Source organism: Nicotiana sylvestris, chromosome 12, assembly GCF_000393655.2.
Source record: "Nicotiana sylvestris chromosome 12, ASM39365v2, whole genome shotgun sequence".
NCBI lineage: Eukaryota > Viridiplantae > Streptophyta > Magnoliopsida > Solanales > Solanaceae > Nicotiana > Nicotiana sylvestris.
The window spans coordinates 1,824,272-1,847,461 of NC_091068.1; the positions used below are offsets into that span (position 1 = coordinate 1,824,272).

At 35.6% G+C, this 23,190-nt stretch overlaps 2 protein-coding genes across 2 annotated transcripts; both read left to right on the forward strand.

Moving 5' to 3' along the window:
• The first annotated feature begins 12,256 nt into the window (after positions 1–12,256).
• LOC104223476 (alcohol dehydrogenase 3-like) lies at positions 12,257–13,210 on the forward strand. Its single transcript, XM_009774928.2, has 4 exons — positions 12,257–12,383; positions 12,529–12,665; positions 12,760–12,806; positions 12,911–13,210. Exons 1-4 carry the CDS (start codon positions 12,347–12,349, stop codon positions 12,987–12,989), a joined length of 300 nt encoding a protein of 99 aa, XP_009773230.1. The 5' UTR covers positions 12,257–12,346; the 3' UTR covers positions 12,990–13,210.
• Positions 13,211–21,698: 8,488 nt separating this feature from the next.
• LOC138884255 (uncharacterized) lies at positions 21,699–22,470 on the forward strand. Its single transcript, XM_070165329.1, has 2 exons — positions 21,699–21,824; positions 22,027–22,470. Exons 1-2 carry the CDS (start codon positions 21,699–21,701, stop codon positions 22,468–22,470), a joined length of 570 nt encoding a protein of 189 aa, XP_070021430.1.
• Positions 22,471–23,190: the final 720 nt, after the last annotated feature.

Below are 23,190 nucleotides of genomic sequence, written 5' to 3' on the forward strand. Positions count from 1 at the left end.
TCATGGAATGTTAACTCTGTAATTAATAGCTTTTTATATAGCAATTTGACATTTATTGATAAGAATAACTTTTTTGTAACATTTAGGACTGATTGTGGGTAATAAAAGACCATAAATACGGTCGTTAAAGTTACTACAATTATTTTAGATAGGGGCCAATGTTGCTCGTCTCTAAAAGACAATCTACGACCAGTTAAAGGTTGGTCTCCAAAACTGGTTAACGACCGAAAAATATATATTTTCCATAATATATTTATCGTCTATTAGGGAGGAGAATGTTGGTCGCTAAAACATTTAACGATGGGCAAATATATATTTTTCATAATATCTTTATTATCTATTAGGGAGGAGAAGGCTGGTCGCTAATACTTTTTAACGACGGGCAAATATATATTTTTCATATTATATTAATCGTCTACTGGGACGAGATATGTTGTCTCTAAATGTATTTAGCGACCAGATATTTTGTCCGTTGCAAACAACAATTAATGACCGGGTTTCTAAAACCGTCGTTATTGACTTTTGGCGTCGGAGGCTATTACGACGGGTGGCGACCGACTTTTTCCCATCGTAATTGCTCCATTAGGACCAGATTTGAATCTTTAGGGACCAGATTTTTCTTCCTTAAAGGCCGTTTTTCTTGTAGTGTTAACTACAAAATAAACAAATTTAATACTCCAACATAGGAGCGAAAATTTAGGCTAGGCAAAATTTTTTTAACTACAAAAAAGGTCTCCAAAACCTTAAAGCTTTTAACTACTCCAATGTACATAGGGAGTAGAACGAATAAGAAAAAATTTAGGCGAAATTTTATTCACTTTCCTAGACTGTTAATAATAGGAGAATTAATTAAATAATTATTTCTAAATATTAATGAAATACTCAAATTACTATTTTATCTAATGTGAACTCTATATTTTAAAAGGTAAAAAAGGCGAACTATATTTCGCTAAATACCTTCGTGTTTTTAATATAGTAATAAATAAAAGATAAGTATAATTTATAATGAATAAAATTATAAATATAAATAAATTTCTTTAAAAAAAGAAGAAGATATAGCCGTAGAATAAAAAAATAATAATAATTAAGAAGAGTAGAAGTAGGAACCTTCTTCCTTAATTAGTATCCCTAATAATCTACGAAGATTGTAAAGTCAAAAAATTCGTAGGTAAAAAAGGAAAAACAATAAGACAACAATTAGGAGACCAATTACTTTCGTAGGGTAAAAATGGAAAAAAAAAATTATACTATATTAAAAGCAAGAAGATTCTTGAAATGTCATTCGTCTTTTTTATTTTTTAAAATTGAGTTCATATTAGAAAAAATAGTCATTTTATGATTTTCCTAAATACCTAGTAATAGTCATTTATATAGAAATCCCTAATATTTAGGAATTTAATCTTTTCCTTATATAAATTTTACTTATATAAGTCCTTCCTTATTTCAACTAGGTAGGAAATATTAATCCTTACTATAATTAAACAAGGATTTTTCAACAATAGCGTTTAAAAACTTCCTTTCTCATCACTAATATTTAGTACTTATTTAGGAACACAATTTGACAAGAGGGGTTGCTCTAATGGTAAGCAACCTCCACTTTAACCAAGAGATTGTGAGTTCGAATCATCCCAAGAGCAAGTTGGGGAGTTCTTGTGAGTTCGAATAAATTTGTCTTCTCATTTAGCCAAGTGGCAACCTATTAAAAATACACATAGCAACTTAATTTATTAAAAACTCATATATATATATATATATTAAAGCAAGAAAATTACCATATATAATTGACATTATGGTTAAACTAAGTGGCAAGTTAACAAATATCAATAGTATATGGTAACTTTATTCTATATTTGACTATTTTAGTTAAATACAAATATTATATATATAATTAAAGTTCATATGCAGATAATTTTTAATAAAACTCATCCTTTTATAGTAAAATAAATTAATTTTTTGTAACAACAGAAATAATGACATAAAATTAAGATAAAAGAAAATAAATATTGAAAAAAATGTTAGAAAGATCTAAAAACGAGAAATAAAAGATGACAACAAATTTCTTCTTATGTTTCATCTTTGTTGAGTATAAAAAATTTGAAACTTAATCTCATCGATTTCAAATATATTTTTTTTCAATTCAAATACATAGATTATAAGATAAGGATATCTTCGAATATTTTTTTTTAATTTACATTATATGTTGTTTTTAAAAAATTACTATTACTAACAAACTGATATGATATTCAAATTTGAATTGGAATACAATTTGAGTAGTTTGCATTGAGGTTAAGCCAAGTATGGTGCCGAAAAATAAACTACTTGATAATTTTAAGACAATATATGCAATATTTTATAATAATAATCAACTAATTTAACATTTAATGATTCAAAAAAAATTGTATATATAGGGTATTAAAAATTCAAAGTCTGGGGCGAGATATCGATAAACTTAAAGTGGCGTCATACTGAAATAAATCCGGCCAAAGAATTATTTAAATTTCAGATAGCCGATTAAAGTGAATTTTAAATTAAGGATAATATCTCCACTTGCATCATTATAAAGATAATCATTATTATAATATATATATATATAAAGTTTTAGAAATTGAAATTTCAAAATAGAAATATTTTTTGAAAGATAAAATCATACCAAATAAGAGTTCAAGTCGTAGTATAAGAGTCACGTCGTAATTAAAGAATCGTTTATATCGTGTCAGCCTTTGTGTTTTACCATAAATATGAGTTATTATTTTAATTTGTGGCTATTTTTAGGTTCCAATGACACCTAGGAGAATAGTGCAAAAATAAAATTATCACTACGAATTGAGGAAATGTTAGTCTTTTTTCATGTAGTGTTTCTTAACTAATATCTGACGATTATCTATAATTATTTTGAAGGTATAAATGTTAAGGTTATTTACATATAATTCAAATAACTCAGATATGTAACATGGTTAATGTCAAATATCAAAATGGAGTAAAAAAATTCCCTAGCTAAAGAATTTTTTATATTTTTAGAAAGCAAACTAAAATGAGTTTTGAATTAAGAATAATATTTTCAATTACATTACTATAAAAATGATTATTATTGAAAAATAATGTTTTAGAAACTGAAATTTTAAGAAAGAAATGTTTTTTAAGATATATCAACACACCAAATAAGAGTTCAAGTAGCGGTAAAAGAGTTAAGTCTTATCCAAAGAGTCATTAATTGTCTCAACATTTGATTGTCTTGCCATAAATATGAGTAATTATTTTGCTTCCTGACTATTTTTAGGATCCAATGACACCGGCAAGAATGGTATCAAAAAAGAAAAATAGAAGAAATTGTTAATTTTTTTCATGTAGTTAATATCCAATGATTATCTATATTTACTGAGAAAGTATAAATTTTAAAATTATTTACATACAATCCAAATAACTTAAATATTTGATATGATAGTGTTCGCGCATCCGCGCGAGTACTAATACTAGTATAAATGACTAGCTAAAATTTACATACAAAAATATAAATGCACATTCATATAATCTAATATTTATGGTTATTGTAATCTTTAGCACGTCATTAAATTGTAGAAATAATATCGAAATGAGACGTTGATTGCATGACAAATACATATTATTTTATGTTAATATTTAATTAAATTTTGAATTCGTCGAAATAGATTCACGCGCAAATCGCGTACCTTAACACCTGTTTTGTTAGAAAATCCGTCAAAACAAAAATCCACCGAATGGTTGAAATATCACCTTTTTAAGGGTGACAGCACATTACATGAAGATACTTGGTTTAGGTAGCTCACTTATGTCCAACTTTAACTATCGTTGTTGAAATAATCAAAAGACCAATTACAGATAAACCACCAAATATTTGATAGGGGAAAACCATCAAACAACCCAATACAACTGCTTAAATAGAATCAAACGGACAAAGATTTCAAGAGCTAATACAAAAAATTTAAGAAGTAAAAGGAGTTAATGAATTTCCAAATTCAAACTATATATAGGAATATAACTTTAAATTTAAAAAAAAAAAAAAAGGAAGGCAAAATTAAAAACTGGCTCCAATTATATCGAAGTTTATAAGATTTTTAGCAAACTTAAAATACTTTCAAGTGATGGGAATAAACCCCTTACCAAAATAATATTCACGGTAATAAAGCGGAATAATAATGTAGCACCGAGATACGGTAATTAACAAGAATAAAAGAGTAACAATGACACCAAGATTTTTACGTGGAAAACCCTTCTGAATAAGGGAAAAACCACGACCCCGAGAGGAGCAACTGATATCACTATAGTAAGGAATTTTACACTTTGTAGGTCGGAGATAAATACTCCAAAGACCACTACAACACTCAAAAGAAATAACCCTCTTTTGATATTCCCACCTCACTACAATATCGCTCACTCTCTATTTTCCTCACAGACTATTTTCTTATACCTTGTCTGTGAAACCTCACTCTTTCTTTCTCTCTTTGTTGGTGTGAAGAAATGAGAGTTGAAGCTCTCCTTTTATAGCCAAAGCTTCACCCTCTAAAGCCTACAATATTTGACAATTTACACACACTTTTCACAATTCAACAAAGTTGGCTACCAAACCAAAGAAATTCAACAAGGTTGGCTACCAACCAAACCAAGTCAACAAGGTTGGCTACCAAACCAAAGAAAACTCTTATTAGGCACATGCCTAATACTTCTTCAATGAGATGGACATCATCAATCTCCCCCTCCAGTCTCATTCATCCAGAGGAGGTAGCACTGTCTTCTAGTTTGAATGCATGCCGACAAGTTCTTTGCATAGCTCGAACTTGTTCCTTGGTACCACCTTGGTCAGCATATCTGCGGGATTCTCATTTGTAGAAATCTTCAAGACTTTTAGAGATTCATCATCTACCATTTCTCGAATCCAATGATATCTCACATCAATGTGTTTGGTCCTTGCATGGTACATAGAGTTCTTGCTAAGGTCTATTGCACTTTGACTGTCACAATAGACGACATACTCCTTCTGATGCAATCCAAGCTCTTGAAGGAATCGCTTGAGCCATATCATCTCCTTGCCAGTTTCTGTAGCGGCAATGTACTCTGCTTCAGTTGTTGAAAGTGCAACGCACTTTCTGCAACTTAGACTGCCATGATATAGCTCCCCCTGAAAATGTAAACAAATATCCAGTAGTGGATTTTCTGTTGTCAATGTCACCCGCCATATCAGCATCTGTATAGCCCTTCAAGATTGGATCAGATCCTCCAAAGCACAAACAATCTCCCGTGGTACCTCTCAGGTACCTGAGTATCCACTTGACTGCTTCCCAATGTTCCTTTCCAGGATTTTCAAGAAACCTGCTGACAACACCAACTGCGTGAGCAATATCAGGTCTAGTACATACCATTGCATACATCAAGCTTCCGACTGCTGAAGAATAAGGAACTTTAGCCATGTTCCCTTTCTCCTCCACTGTTGTAGGACACATCTTTTTACTCAACTTTAGATGACCAGCAAGAGGTGTGCTGACTGGCTTAGCATTCTTCATGTTGAAGCGTTCTAGTACACGTTCAATGTACTTCTCCTGAGATAGCCACAACTTTCTACTTGTTCTCTCTCGAACTATCTTCATCCCTAGAATTTGTTGTGCTGGGCCCAAGTCCTTCATATCAAATGACTTGGACAGATCTCCTTTCAACTTTGCTATCAACCCCTTGTCTTTTCCTACAATTAACATGTCATCCACATACAACAACAATATAATAAAGTTATTCTCAGAAAATCTTTTGAAGTATACACATGGATCAGAATAGGTCTTTAGGTATGTTTGACTTTTCATGAATGAGTCAAACTTCATGTACCACTGCCTTGGTGCCTGCTTCAATCCATAAAGACTCTTATTCAATTTGCACACCATGTGTTTCTTTCCAGCTACTTCAAATCCTTCTGGCTGCTCCATATAAATCTCCTCTTCCAAATCTCCATGAAGAAATGCAGTTTTCACATCCAACTGCTCCACTTCAAGATCTAGGCTAGTTGCTAAGCTCAAAATTGTTCGAATAGAAGTCATTTTGACAACAGGTGAGAAAATTTCGTCAAAATCAATACCTTTCTTTTGTTCGAAGCCTTTAACCACCAATCGAGCTTTGTATCTGACCAGCTTGCCATTTCCATCTTTCTTGAGTTTAAAGACCCATTTGCATTTGAGTGGTCTTTTACCCTTTGGAAGTTCAACCAGCTTGTATGTGCCATTTTTCTGTAGAGATTCCATCTCTTCTTGCATAGCTTTCATCCACTGGTTCTTTTCTGGATGGGACAACACCTCCTTAAGACTTTCTGGCTCCCCCTCATCACTGATGAGGACATACTCTGTGGAAGGGTACCTGCATGACTCTACCCTTGGCCTCTCTGATCTCCTCAGAGGTTGAGGTTGTTCTTCTCCCTGAGTGGGGTGCTCCACTTCCTCGACACCTTCATCAAGTTGCTCCCCCTGCTCAATAACCTCACCAGGTTGCTCCACCTGCTCGGCAACCTCGTCGGTTGTACTTTCTGCACTTGTGGGATTGTTAGAAGTAGAAGGAATAGTAACAAAGTTAGGAATTATACCATTCTTCGCCTTTTCTAACATATCAGCAGCAGTTCCAACTTCACTTTCTCGGAAGACTACATCTCTGCTTCTGATGACCTTCATCTTTACAGGATCCCACAGTCTGTACCCGAACTCTTCATCTCCATATCCGATAAATATACAAGGAACAGATTTATCATCCAGCTTTGTTCTCTGCTCTTTTGGTACATGTGCAAAAGCTCTGCAACCGAACACCTTCAGATGCGAGTAGGACACCTCCTTGTTGGTCCAAACTCTCTCTGGGATTTCAAACGCCAACGGAACTGATGGACTCCTATTGATCAGGTAACAGGCTGTCTGAACTGCTTCACCCCAGAATGACTTAGGCAGTTTAGCCATTCTGAGCATGCTTCTCACCTTCTCCACAATGGTGCGGTTCATCCTCTCGGCTACACCATTGTGTTGTGGGGTTCCAGGAACTGTCTTTTCATGTCTGATCCCATGACTTGAACAATACTCTTCAAATTCCCTTGAAGTGTACTCACCTCCATTGTCACTTCGGAGGCGCTTTAGCTTTCGACCCGTCTCCCTTTCTACTAGAGCATGAAATTTCTGGAAAACTTGAAACACCTGATCTTTGGTTTTCAAAATATAAACCCATAATTTTCGTGAAGCATCATCAATAAAAGTAACAAAATATTTGTTACCGCCCATTGATTCAATTTCCATTGGGCCGCAAACATCAGAATATACTAAATCAAGTATATTCAATTTTCTTTCAGACGATGTCTGAAATGAGACTCTATGCTGCTTACCAAATAAACAGTAGTCACAAGGTTTTACAGTTGTACCTTTGGCATAAGAAATGAGTGATTTCTTGGCAAGAATCTGCAATCCCTTCTCGCTCATATGACCCATTCTTTTGTGCCATAAATCTACAGAAATCTCATCTTGTGCCGCGTTCAATTCACCTTGGCATATTTCTGCATTTGTCCTGTACAACGTGCCACGAGCAACTCCCTTTGCAATCACCAATGATCCCTTAGTGAGTCTCCACTTTTGATTTGCAAAATAACTCTCGTATCCATCTCGGTCTAAAGCAATTCCCGAGATCAAGTTCATCCGCAAATCAGGTACATGCCGCACATCCTTTAGAACCAATGTGCATCCGACATTTGTCTTGATACAAATGTCACCAATACGAATATACGTACGCGTGATTCGTTTCAAGAAAGATCTATAATTATAAATAATCTAAACAAAAGCGGTAACAAAATCATGCAATAAGAAAAAAAAATTTATTTAGTAAGTCGAGATAATCAAGCCAAGTATAAAAATGGTTAAGCGACCGTGCTAGAACCACGGAATTCGAGAATGCCTAACACCTTCTCCCGAATTAATAGAATTCCTTACTCGGATTTCTGGTTCGCAGAATGACAAACAGGGTCATATTCTCCTCGATTCGGGATTAAAACTGGTGACTTGAGACGCCATAAAATTCCCAGGTGGCGACTCTGAAATAAATAAACAAATCCCCTTTCGACTGTCCTTTAATTGGAGAAAACTCCTTGCACCCTCGCGGGGGCGGAAGAAGGAGGTGTGACAGCTCTGGCGACTCTGTTGGGGAGGAACCCAGAATCTCTGGTTCATGGTTTAAGAATTCGAGCTTAAAATAACTGTTATAGTTGGCTTTATTTATTATCTGATTATTACATGATATACGCCTAATGTGCTAAATGATGCTTTTACCGCTTTAATATTATCTGAATTGTGTATATAAAACTGCTACGAAACCCTCCTTCTTTCTGAGTCTTCTGAATTTATGGTACACACGTGCGCGTGGCCCATCTTTCTGTTAAAAGTCATACCAAATAAGACGAAGTTGGGACAAGTAACTAGGTCGGGTAGACTTTCGTGCTCCCGGTACGTTGCCCCCACTTCGGCTCAAACTATCCATTTGGGTAAGCCAGGTCTAGAACAATCTGCCTCAGGTTTTTCACTTAGAATAACTCAGCCTCGTACCGGATCCCTAGTAGGAACGTCTATTTGCATCATATACATTTGACCTTGGAGACTCAACACAGGGGTTGGGTCTGTCTAGGACAGGTGAACCCAAAATGAAAAGACCATCCTGATGCATCCTACTTGCTACCTGTGCATTCATTTGCCTCGGATTTGCTTGTTGACCAGCGTAATTGAAAAAAAAAATCATTGTGAGAGTTGAGAAATAAAATGGGTCGTTTTAGAAAATTCCCAAAATAGTTTCAAATTTTGAAAAAGAAAAAGTGTTAAATAAAAAAAAATGATTTTTTTTATGAGTGTCTGTTTTCAAAATGAGTCTTGATTTGGTTAAAATTAATCGCAGATACAAAATGAGCACCACCCAAAACCCACCATTCGCAGATGTAGATGAGTTTCTATTTCGGCTTCAGTTGTGGTGGCATGAGTTAGGAGAAGATGGTCAGAAATGGGTCGTTAAGCATTTGGGAACTCTTACAGATATTATGAAAGTTAAACCACGTGATGATTTGATTGCGGCGTTAGTAACTTTTTGGGACCCTGTTCACAATGTCTTTCGTTTCTCCGATTTCGAGCTTACTCCTATATTAGAAGAGATAGCATAAGAAATGAGTGATTTCTTGGCAAGAATCTGCAATCCCTTCTCGCTCATATGACCCATTCTTTTGTGCCATAAATCTACAGAAATCTCATCTTGTGCCGCGTTCAATTCACCTTGGCATATTTCTGCATTTGTCCTGTACAACGTGCCACGAGCAACTCCCTTTGCAATCACCAATGATCCCTTAGTGAGTCTCCACTTTTGATTTGCAAAATAACTCTCGTATCCATCTCGGTCTAAAGCAATTCCCGAGATCAAGTTCATCCGCAAATCAGGTACATGCCGCACATCCTTTAGAACCAATGTGCATCCGACATTTGTCTTGATACAAATGTCACCAATCCCCGCAATCTTTGAGTAACTTGTGTTACCCATTTTCACTGTGCCGAAATCACCTGCTACATATCTGCAAAAAAGATCTCTTACCGGTGTGGCATGGTGAGATGCCGCTGTGTCAACCACCCATTCCGACTCTGGACCTGACAGGTGCATGCATTCCTCTTCCTCATTTATAAAGAGGACAACATTATCATTATTTTGCACCATGGCGGCTGTGTTGTCGTCATTCTTCTGGCCACTGGTTTCACCTTTGCCCTTCCTTGGATTTGGGCAATCTCTTTTGAAGTGACCTGGTTGATTACAGTTGTAGCAATTTCTGACTCTTGATTTGGATCGGTTCTTTGACTTCCCACGAGCTCCGGATCTACCATAGTTGTTCGAACTCCTTTGATAACTCCTGCCTCTACCTTCTGTGATGAGAGCCTGTCCTTGATTTTCAGGCTTCTTTCTCATCTTCTCATTGAGTAGAAGAGCCGATGTGACATCTTTCAACTCAATAGTAGTCTTACCGTGCAGGATGGTTGTTGCCAAATTATCGTACGAAGATGGCAACGAGTTCAATAGCAAGATGGCTTTATCTTCTTCCTCGATTTTCACTCCGAGGTTGGCAAGCTGTGTGATTAGTCCGTTAAACACATTTAAATGTGACAAAAAATTCGTACCTTCACTCATGTGTAGGGCGTATAACTGCTTCTTCAGGTACAATTTATTTGTCAGCGTTTTGGACATGTATAGGCTTTCCAACCTTGTCCAAATTCCACGTGCAGTGTCTTCATCAATGATGTTATTTACCACATCATCTGATAAGTGCAACCTAATTGCACTAGCAGCTCTTTCATCTAAGTCAGCCCAATCCTCAGTTTTCATGGTATCAGGCTTTTTGGAATCAACATCTAGAACCTTGTGTAATCCTTGTTGGATGAGCAGATCTCTCATCCTTCTTTGCCATGTTGAGAAACCGTTATCTCCGTTGAATTTTGCTACCTCGTACTTTACTCCGGACATTTTTATTTTTCACCAAGTATAGTACTACCGACAGTGAATAGTATTTCAGTGAACGAGCAGAACCTGTGCTCTGATACCAGTTGTTGGGAATAAACCCCTTACCAAAATAATATTCACGGTAATAAAGCGGAATAATAATGTAGCACCGAGATACGGTAATTAACAAGAATAAAAGAGTAACAATGACACCAAGATTTTTACGTGGAAAACCCTTCTGAATAAGGGAAAAAACCACGACCCCGAGAGGAGCAACTGATATCACTATAGTAAGGAATTTTACACTTTGTAGGTCGGAGATAAATACTCCAAAGACCACTACAACACTCAAAAGAAATAACCCTCTTTTGATATTCCCACCTCACTACAATATCGCTCACTCTCTATTTTCCTCACAGACTATTTTCTTATACCTTGTCTGTGAAACCTCACTCTTTCTTTCTCTCTTTGTTGGTGTGAAGAAATGAGAGTTGAAGCTCTCCTTTTATAGCCAAAGCTTCACCCTCTAAAGCCTACAATATTTGACAATTTACACACACTTTTCACAATTCAACAAAGTTGGCTACCAAACCAAAGAAATTCAACAAGGTTGGCTACCAACCAAACCAAGTCAACAAGGTTGGCTACCAAACCAAAGAAAATTCTTATTAGGCACATGTCTAATACTTCTTCAATGAGATGGACATCATCATCAAAGTTCTTTTAAGCTTTTCCCCTTGAAAATAAAATCAAGAACTGATACCAAATTCTTGTTTTGCCTCCTCAAAGTTGAGTCGAGTAATCTTGATAAATAAAACATTCAATATATTTTCCATTGTTTTGAACAAAAATAGTTTTTTCTGTATTTTCATAATTATTATTTAAATCTGACTTTTTTAAGAGGACCAATGGAGAAATAAATCGTGTCTATCCAAAATTAAAAAATGGTCGTAACATTTAGTTTAATAAATCACATCGATTTTTCTATTGGAATATTACCACTGTTGTAAATATATTATATTATGGATGTTCATTTAGTACTCCGTTGTAAATAAGCTTCCTGAAGAAGCTTATCCATATGTGACTCCACCATAAATATGTTTATCTATTTAAGTACTCTATTGGAAATAAGTTTCCTCAAGAAGTTTATCACTTCGATACCTGGTTATGGATAAACATTACCCCCGGTAGCAGATTATTCATACCGGGTATAATAAACTTATCCTTTCGGTACTCAGTTATGGATAAATATTATCCCCGGTAGAAGATTATCCATACCGAGTATAATAACCTTATCCTTTCAGTACCCACTTATGGATAAACATTACCCCCGGTAGAAGATTATCCATATCGGGTATAATATGTTTTTCCTTTCGGTACTCCGTTATGGATCAACATTGCTCTCAATAGAAGATTATCCATATCTGATATAGTAACAGCTTACACAGCAGCTTCCTTTCTTCTATAAATAGAAGAGATTTCAGTTCATTATGTACATCAGTTTGAATTCGAATAATATATTAGTTTCTCTCTATACTTTGTCTTTATTTTATAGTCTTTATTTTATAACAACAACACCTTTTTCTTATTACTTGACAAAGACTCAAACAGTAACACAAAACAAACAGCCACAAACCGGTTTCCAAAACCTAGCGACCAAAACATGGAAATGGTTTTACTTTGGCCTGTTGTATTTAACTTTTCGATTTCAAATTTCAGGTATAAATACCCCAGCTAATGCAGTGCCACATCACACCTCAAGATATTTAACTCAGTATTCAGAAACAACCAAAGTTCTTCTCTACATAAAATTTTCATATTTTAGTGATTAGTGAAGGAAATCAAGAAAAAAATGTCAAGCACAGTCGGGCAAGTCATTCGTTGCAAAGGTATGAAACATTCATTTAATTTCTTATACATTATCATTAATAGTTAAGTAATGACACAGTGAACAAAAGGTGGCTGTGTTTTTCTTTTTCTGAATATTTTGGTGGTACGTTTTTGAACTAATGGTAATGGACGTGTATTTTATAGCTGCTGTGGCATGGGAGGCAGGGAAACCATTAGTAATGGAAGAAGTGGAGGTGGCACCTCCACAAAAAATGGAAGTTCGTCTTAAGATCCTTTACACTTCTCTCTGTCATACTGATGTCTACTTCTGGGAAGCAAAGGTAAAAAAAACAAGTTACATTCTTGAAAAAATTTCTTAACTTAAGCAAATACCACAATGTGGATTGCTATCTTTTAACTCATTGACTGATTCAGGGCCAAAATCCAGTCTTTCCTCGCATTCTTGGACATGAAGCAGCAGGGTATGTATTTTGTTGTTTCAATTGATTAATTTAAACTCATAACTGATTGTTTCTAAAGCCAAAAGGGTACTGAATTCTGTTGTTTTCTTGATTTGGATATTTAGGATTGTGGAGAGTGTTGGAGAGGGAGTAACAGAAGTTGCACCAGGAGACCATGTTTTGCCTGTGTTTGTTGATTGCTAAAGTCCCACATCGGTTGTGGGCAAAATGTTTATGGAAATTTCACCTATAAAAGGAGGTCTAATGTTTAAGATTGAAATACACCTCTCATTTGCCTTCTTATCTTTTTAAGGCATTTGTATCTTCTCTCTTTAGTATTATTTCACTTGTATTTTGGAGTGGAATAAAATATTTGTTGTATCCGAGGAAGTAGGCAAAATTGGTCAATTCTGGTGTTCCTTTTATTGTTGCTTTATTGTCTTATTTATTATTTGGTGGCTGCTATAATTTTTGGTATAGTAGTTGTGACTCATTCACACTATATACATTTGGCTTCCGCAACAATTGGTATCAGAGCCAAGGTATTGTCTAAGTATGCTTTGTGGTTGCAGCATAGTTTGATCTTCCACATCAGAAAAGATTTATCTTGGTAACTGTGTCAAGGTTTTGTCTTAGTATGCTCTGTGGTTGCAGCTTAGTCTGATCTTCCACACCAGAAAGGAAATAATCTTGATTTGTTTCATCAGCTATTAAATAATATTCGTGTCAAAATGGGAGACAATAAACAAGAAGAATCTACATCAAGTGTCAATAATACGTCATCGTTGGCATCTTCGCTTATGACAAGAATTGTGTCAAATGCGAAATTTGTGGTAGAAATTTTTGACGGATCAGGACATTTTGGGATGTGACAAGGTGAGGTTCTAGATGTCCTTTTTCAACAAGGGCTAGATCTTGCCATTGAAGAAAAAAGACCAGATGTTATTGGAGAAGAAGATTGGAGAATTATCAACCGTGTTGCTTGCGGTACCATTCGATCCTACCTTGCTAGAGAGCAGAAATATCCATACACAAAGGAAACTTCTGCAAGTAAATTATGGAAAGCACTAGAGGATAAATTTTTGAAGAAAAACAGTCAAAATAAATTGTACATGAAGAAGAGACTGTTTCGCTTCACCTATGTTCCTGGTACCACAATGAACGAACATATCACCAGTTTCAATAAGTTGGTCACAGATTTGCAAAATATGGATGCAACTTTTGATGATGGTGACTTGGCCTTGATGTTATTGGGGTCACTTCCTGATGAGTACGAGCACCTTGAAACTACTCTACTCCATGGGAATGACGAAATTTCTCTCAGAGAAAGTTTGTTCGGCTTTGTACAGCTATGAACAAAGAAAGGGAGAAAAACAAAAGGGCGGAGAAGGAGAAGCACTGGTTGTGAGGGGTCATCCTCAAAATCAAATGAGGACAAAGAAGGGAAGATCCAAGTCAAGATCCAGCCCAGCAAAGATGAATGCGCCTTTTGTGGAGAAAAGGGATACTGGAAGAATGACTGTCTGAAGTTGAAGAATAAGGCCAAACATAACAATGGAAAGGCCATTATGGAATCAAATGTAGTTGATTGTGATGATTCAGACTTCTCATTAGTTACAACAGAGCCATCAACATCAGCAAACATATGGCTGATGGACTCGGCTTGTAGCTATCATATGTGTCCCAACAGGGACTGGTTCATGGATTTTCAAGAAGGAAATATGGAGTCATCCACACAGCGGATAACAGCCCTCTTACCTCATATGGCATTGGTTCAATACGATTAAGGAACCATGATGGAATGATCATAACATTAACAGATGTTCGATATGTACCGGATTTGAAGAAAAATCTCATCTCTGTGGGAGCCCTAGAATCAAAAGGGTTCAAAATCATTGCAGAAAATGGAGTGATGAGAGTATGCTCCGGTGCACTAGTGGTAATGAAGGCCAATCGGAAGAATAACATGTACCGTTATCGGGGTAGTACAGTTATTGGGACAGCGACAGTAACATCCAGTAACGAAAAAGAGACAGAAGCAACCAGGCTATGGCACATGCGCTTGGGACATACTGGAGGAAAATCCTTGAAAACTTTATCAGATCAAGGATTGTTAAAAGGAGTAAAGGCTTGCAACTTGGAGTTTTGCGAGCATTGTGTCAAAGGAAAACAGACAAGGGTTAAATTTGGTAAAGCGATCCATAATACTAAAGGCATTTTGGATTATGTACATTCTGATGTTTGGGGTACTTCCAAAACACCTTCATTGGGTGGGAAACACTATTTTGTAACCTTTGTTGATGATTTTTCCCGAAGAGTGTGTGTGTATACAATGAAGAGCAAAGATGAAGTGTTAGAAATTTTTCTTAAATGGAAGACGATGGTGGAGAATCAAACAGGCAGGAGGATCAAGTGTATTCGCACGGACAATGGAGGTGAATACAAAAATGATCATTTCAATAAGGTCTGTGAAAATGATGGCATCGTCCGACACTTTACTGTCAAACATACACCAAAACATAATGGAGTGGCAGAACGTATGAACCGGACCTTGCTGAAGAAGGTACGGTGTATGTTGTCCAATGCTGGCTTGGGCAAAGAATTTTGGGCTGAGACAGTTACATATGCATGCCACCTCATTAATCATCTGCCATCTGCTGCTATTGATAGCAAGACACCATTTGAAAAATGGTATGGAAAGCCTGTTGTAGATTATGACTCTTTGCACGTATTTGGCTCAACTGTATATTATCATGTGACAAAGTCAAAATTGGATCCAAGGGCAAAGAAAACTATTTTTATGGGGATTACTTCTGGAGTCAAAGGATATCGATTATGGTGTACTATGACAAAGAAAGTAATATTCAGCAGGGATGTTACCTTTGATGAATCTGCTATGGTAAATAAGGTAACAAAAGATACCAAACAAAATGAGGGTGCTTCTAAGCAGGTGGAGTTTGAGAGAAAATTTATTTTTCCTACACAAGAAGCATAGGAGGAAACAAATGAAGATTATCCTCTGGAAGAAGAGCCAGTAGAGAGGGAGATTCCAACTCAGGAACCTCAACAACAACAACTTGAATCAATTGCAACCATCAGGCCAAAAAGGACAATAACAAAACATGTTCGTCTAATAGAGACTGTTGTTTGTGCAACCTCAATTGTAGCTGATGATGTTCCTACCACTTATAAAGACGCAGTCCAAAGTTCAGAAGAAGATAAGTGGAGGACTGCCATGAATGATGAAATACAATCCCTTCATCAGAATAACACATGGAGATTGGCCAATCTCCCGAAGGGAAAGAAAGCAATTGGGTGCAAATGGGTATTTGCAAAGAAAGAAGGATTTCCTAACCAAGAAGATGTTCACTACAAAGCAATATTGGTGGCCAAAGGATATGCTCAAAAGGAGGGAATTTATTACAATGAAGTGTTTTCTCCAGTTGTAAAACATTCCTCCATTAGAATTATGTTGGCTTTGGTAGCACAGTTGGATTTGGAACTAGTTCAAATGGATGTAAAAACTGCGTTTTTACATGGAAACTTGGAGGAGGAAATCTACATGACTCAACCAGAAGGATTCAAAGTTGCTGGAAAAGAAAATATGATGTGCAAACTTGAAAAATCGTTGTACGGATTGAAACAATCTTCTAGACAATGGTACAAGCGCTTTGACAAGTTTATGTTGCAGCAAGGGTACAAGAGAAGCAAATACGATCATTGTGTGTATTTGCGCAAGCTTAAAGATGGTTCCTTTATATATCTTCTCCTATATGTTGATGATATGTTGATAGCTTCCAAGAATTCGGAAGAAATTGATAAGCTGAAGATTCAACTGAAGAAGGAGTTCGAGATGAAGGATCTGGGTGAGGCAAAAAGAATTCTTGGCATGGAGATAATAAGAGATAGACGTTCAAAGAAACTCTGTTTATCTCAGAAAGAATATTTGAAAAGAGTACTACAACGTTTTGGCATAGATGAAAATACTAAGCGAGTTAGTACTCCACTTGCTCCCCATTTTAAGCTAAGTACTACTATGTCGCCAAAAGATGAAGCTGAACGAGAGTATATGTCAAAGGTACCATATGCAAATGTTGTTGGTAGCTTGATGTATGCAATGGTCTGCACGAGACATGACATTTCACAAGCTGTTGGAGTTATTAGCAGATATATGCATAATCCAGGAAAGGAGCATTGGCAAGCTGTGAAGTGGATTCTACGGTATGTTCATAATACTGTAGATGTTGGTTAGTTTTTGAGCAGGAAGGCAATCAGTCTGTAGTTGGATATTGTGACTCAGATTTTGCGGGTGATCTGGACAAACGAAGATCAACTACTGGTTATGTGTTTACTTTTGCAAATGCACCAGTTAGTTGGAAGTCTACTTTGCAGTCAACAGTTGCTTTGTCTACAACAGAGGCAGAGTATATGGCTATTACAGAGGCTGTGAAGGAAGCAATTTGGCTTCAAAGATTCCTAAAGGAGCTTGGTGTTGAACAAAAAGGTATCACAATTTTTGTGATAGTCAAAGTGCTATTCAATTAGCGAAGAACCAAGTTTATCATGCAAGGACGAAGCACATTGATGTTTGATATCATTTCGTACAAGAAATTATTGAAGAAAGTGGAGTCACGGTGAAGAAAATTCATACTACAGAGAATCCTGCTGATATGCTGACAAAAGTGGTGACTACGGTCAAGTTTCAACATTGTTTGGATTTGATCAACATTGTTGAACACTGAAGATTGAAGATGAAGACACAACCAAAATTTGTTACTGAGAGAAAATTGAAGATGTGGAATTTTGCAAGGTGGAGATTTGTTGATTGCTAAAGTCCCACATCGGTTTTGGGCAAAATGTGTATGGAAATTTCACCTATAAAAGGAGGCCTAATGTTTAGGATTGAAATACACCTTTCATTTGCCTTCTTATCTTCTTAAGGCATTTGTATCTTCTCTCTTTAGTATTATTTCACTTGTATTTTGGAGTGGAATAAAATATTTGTTGTGTCCGAGGAAGTAGGCAAAATTGGCCGAACCTCGTAAATTCTGGTGTTCCTTTTATTGTTGCTTTATTGTCTTATTTATTATTTGGTGGCTGCCATAATTTTTGGTATAGTAGTTGTAACTCATCCACACTATATACATTTGGCTTCCGCAACAATGTTCACAGGAAAATGTAAAGATTGTGCTCATTGCAAATCGGAAGAAAGCAATATGTGCAGCCTCTTAAGGATCAACACTGATAGGGGAGTAATGATTCAAGATGGAGAATCAAGATTTTCCATAAATGGAAAGCCTATTTACCATTTTGTTGGGACCTCTACCTTTAGTGAGTACACACTGTGGTCCATGTTGGTTGTGTTGCTAAAATCAACCCCCTTGCTCCTCTTGACAAAGTCTGTGTCCTCAGTTGTGGAATCTCCACAGGTATAGGAGAAACTATGAACCGTATCTCAAATAGTAGTAGTTTCATTTGAGGAGTTCAATTGTTGATTGATCAAATGATTTTTTTTCTAGGCCTTGGTGCAACTTTGAATGTGGCTAAACCAACTAAAGGATCAAGTGTGGCTATATTTGGACTGGGGGCTGTAGGCCTTGCTGTGAGTACTAATTTTCAATGATTTGTTCTTTCCATATGTTACTTTAAGGATCAAACCAAACCAAACCAAGTAAGTTGGTTTTTCAAATATTAGAACTAAACCAAACCAAGTAAGTCGGTTTTTCAAATATTAGAACCGAACCAAACCAATTAAGTCGGTTTTTCTCAATTCAGTTTATGTCGGTTTTTCAATTTTTTTGGATTTGTCGGTTTTTTCTTAAATATAAGACATACACTACCAAATACAAGACAAGAGGGGTTGCTCTGATGGTAAGCAACCTCCACTTCCAACCAAGAGGTTGTGAGTTCGAGTCTCCCCAAGAGCAAAGGTGGGAAGTTCTTGGAGGGAAGGATGTCGGGGGTCTATTTGGAAACAGCCTCTCTACCTCAGGGTAGGGGTAAGGTCTGCATACACACTACCCTCCCCAGACCCCACTAAGTGGGATTATACTGGGTTGTTGTTGTTGTTGTTGTTGTTGTTGTTGTACACTACCAAATACATATTCCGGTGACCACATTTTCAATGTAACACTATCAAATCAATTGCCCTTTGAGAAATCTATTATTTACCAAAATATATTGATGATAATTGAATCAAATAGTGATGAATAATTTAAGGACTCAATTAAAAATATGTTATTTTTAACACGAAATGGATTCTTACACTAAACAAAAGAAAACTACCAATCAAACTAGAATGTAAAGGTAAAGAACTATATTAAAAGTGCAAACTATTAACATTTACCATAAATTTTTTGAAACTTTGTATAACAATATACATATATATAGGTGTAATAATAAATGGGATTTTTACCTATCTATACCATATATCAAACATTATTACCAAAAATGTTCATAATTTGTTATTTACCCATGTAGTCCACACTTTTACTACAAATTATATACCAATCCAAAAATAGGTAGATTTTGCCATTAAAAAAGCCCTAAAATGAAGGCACCAAATCTGATGTGATTCTGTCAAGGATTTTATTCCAATTTTGAAATGAAGGCGATTTTCATTCCTGATGAAGGCACCAGTTGCGTAATTCTCTCCTTCCTCAACAGAAAGAGATTTCACAAAAAACGCAATCAAATTGTACAATTACTGAAGAGAGACTATATCTGTTCTTCGTCTCAAATTGTACAAAATTGCTCTTCGTCGATATCAGTATTCAAATTGTAGAAACTATATCTCTTCTTCGTCTTTTTTCCTATCAACTACACGAAATCATGTCAAAAATCCCAATAATGCTGAAATCGAATGGTAATTGGGATAACTATGGCAGATTTAGAGATTTTGAAGTTGATGCCATTGTGGTAGATGATAATGCAAACTACGGAATTCTCAGTTCTACAATTGCAGAACAATTATCGATTGATACATCGGATAAAATTATAGAAATCAAATACATTGTGAACGAGAATTGTCCTCCAATGGAGATTAGGAATGATATGGGGGTTCGTGCTTACATGGAAACCAAAAAGGAGAATAAAAACTTAGGTTCGTATCCTTTATGTATAAGCGTAAGAGATTTCAATATGGAATTGGCAATCAACAATGAAAGCACCAGTGCAGGTATGTTTGATTCGACATTGCAGAGAGTTATGGTGTTACTATGTTATCTACAATATTACTACAATTACCTACAATTAAACTACAAAGCTCACATAGTACTGAAAAGGATAAAGCAATGTTGCTTTCAAAATTATCTACATAGAAACTACATTTATGAATTTATTGTTTGCAGGTTCGTCTGGATCCCTAAACTTACTTGAATTTCCATCCTCACCAGCTATAGAGGAATATCAAAGTGAAATAATAACTGAATCTACGCAAACATATATTGAAGAAGGACAAGTTTATCAGGACAAGCAAACAGTAGCTGCTGCAATGAAGAATTATTCAGTGATGCACAAGTTCCAGTTCAGAGTAAAAAGATCCAGTCATAGAAGGTATGTAGTTATTTGTGGATAATATATCAGCAAAATCAGTGTATGATTGAAGATAGGTGGGTTTTATAAATTGTAGTTAAATTGTAGTCAATTTGTAGTTAATTGTAGTTTTTTCATAAATTTGTGTAAATATTGTATTTCTTTTGTAGCTACTGGCTTATATGTGTTGCTGAAAGCTGTAAATGGCATTTCAAGGCAACGTCAATTAATGATTCGGCAATGTTCAAGATAAGAAGTTTCAGCCGTCAACACACATGCTGCCTAATGGACGAAACATTCATACAGCGCAAACGTACTGCAGCAGTACTTGGTAGCATGGTCGTTCCAAAGTATTGTGATCCTAAGACTGTTTACACACCAAAGGACATACAAACTGACATGTTATCCGAACATGGACTGAACCTAAGCTACATGCAAGCATGGAGAGCAAAGGAAAAAGCTTTACAGTTTTTGAGAGGGAATCCGTGTGACTCCTACAACAAATTACCCAAATATTTTTATATTCTTGAGAAGAATTATCCTGGTTCTGTTGTTAAATTGAAGAAGGCAGCAGATGATTGCTTCTTATACGCATTTGTTGCTCTTTGTACATCAATAAATGGTTGGCAACATTGTAGGCCGGTAGTAGTGGTTGATGGGACATTCTTAAAGTCAGCCTACAGGGGGATTATGCTGACAGCAAGCACCATGGATGCAGCAGGTAAATAATGGAATAATTTTGTACTTATTTGTAGACAGTCTTTAAAATGCAGTTAAATTGTAGTTATGTTGTAGTTATTTTGTAGTTATATAAAAGAATGTAGTTAGCATGTCTATATTTCTCAATATATATTGTAGTTGTTATTTAATCATATTTTATGTCTTAAAAATGTAGGTACTATTTTTCCCTTGGCATATGCTGTGGTTGATTCTGAAAACGACGCGTCTTGGAAGTGGTTCTTTGAGCAATTCAAGGAGGCATATGGTGAAAGACCTTCAATGTGTGTTGTTTCAGATAGGCATGAGAGTATACTGAAGGCAACATCAGTTGTCTATCCGGGATTGGCACACTACTCTTGCATGTGGCATATATGGACAAATATAAGGTCAAAATTCAAGAAGGGACATCTACAATTACATGAATTGTACTTTGCTACAGCACGGTCATACACTATGGATGAATTTAATGAAAGGATGTTGAAGATTGAAGAGGTAGACCTGCGTGTAAAGTCTTACCTATATGATATTGGCTATCATAGATGGTCAAGAGTACATGCAACGGTAAATAGAACTTTTACTATGACGTCAAACATTGCCGAGTCGTTGAATGCTGTAACAAAAGATGCAAGAGAGCTTCCAATATTTGATCTATTTGAGTATATGAGGACTCTTCTTGAACGTTGGACAAAAGAAAAGTTATCGAAGGCAAAGGGTACTTTCACATACCTTGGTCACAAATACAACAAAGAATTGGAAGACAACAGTACATTATCTCAGAAACTAAGGGTAAGATATTTTTTTGGTGCAGTAGAATCAAAAAAGTACTAGCTGCAGTTTTTCCAGATTGTAGTTAAAATGTAGTCAAATTGTCGGTAATAATAGTTTGTAGATGAGCTGTAATATATTTGTTGCTGATTTGTAGGTAAATTGTTGATAATCCAATTTAATGATTGATGTATTATTATTTCTGTTTGGTCTTCAATTGTAGGTGAGGGCTTCAACATATCATATACATAATGTGTTAGATGGTGTGAAGCGGTACATTGTGTGTCTAGAAAACAAGAAATGTAGCTGTGGACAATTCCAACTTGATGAATTTCCATGTGCGCATGCTTTGGCAGCATTAAGGCATAGGAATGAAACATACGAAAACTATTGCTCTCCATATTACACAAGGAAGAGCCTTCTGCTTACATATGAAATGCCAGTAAACCCTCTTCCTGATGAAGGCAAATGGGAAGTGCCACAACATATTTTGGATGAGGTAGTAAAGCCACCGGCGGGAGATAAAAGGCAGCCAGGGAGACCTCACAAGGAAAGATATAAAACATTTGATGAAATAAAGTCAAAGAAATACAAGGTGTCATGTGGTAATTGTGGAGGTGAAGGGCATAACAAAAGAACTTGCAAGAATGCGCCGAAAAAGAAATGAATATCATGTAGTTAGAATAGTTATTCAAAATAAATGTTAGTGAGCTCAAATTATCGGATTTTCTTGTCTAATTGTTTAAGTTTTTGAAGATGAATAAGAAGTATAAACATCAATTTGTGTATCTGCACTATTTATGTTTTTATGTATTCTGTCAAGCATCTAAAGTTGTCTTTTTTTTATAGAATAGTTAAACTTTAATATTTACTGTATACAAAAAAACTGATATTAATAAAGAATGCATTCAACGTAAATTGTATCCAGATTGTAGTGAATATGTAGTTTAACTGTGTTAGAACTGTAGTCCTGTTATTCATATGTAGAGGAGTTGTAGTTAAAATGTAGTTTGACGTAGTTTAAATGTAGATAAATTGAATTTTTTTGATAAACCTTGTTGATAAAAGATGGCTAAATTATTTATATGATTCCTGTATTTATTTTATCTTTCTGATGTGTAACAAATGATAGTTATATACAGATATTACTTGGCACTTGAAGGTATTTATAAAAATAACTTGAAGATTAAAGTCAAATTGTAAGACAAAGTTGTTGCTGTAAAAATGTAATCAGAGTACTAGAGTATAATGTAATCAACAAAAAGTGTTGTAGAAAACCAAAACGACATATTTCCTACATTGTTTTCCAATTCAACTACCAAATTTCACAGACCAAACTAGGAACACAATAGTCTATTTCTTCTTTCGTTGCACTCTAGTCCTCTCG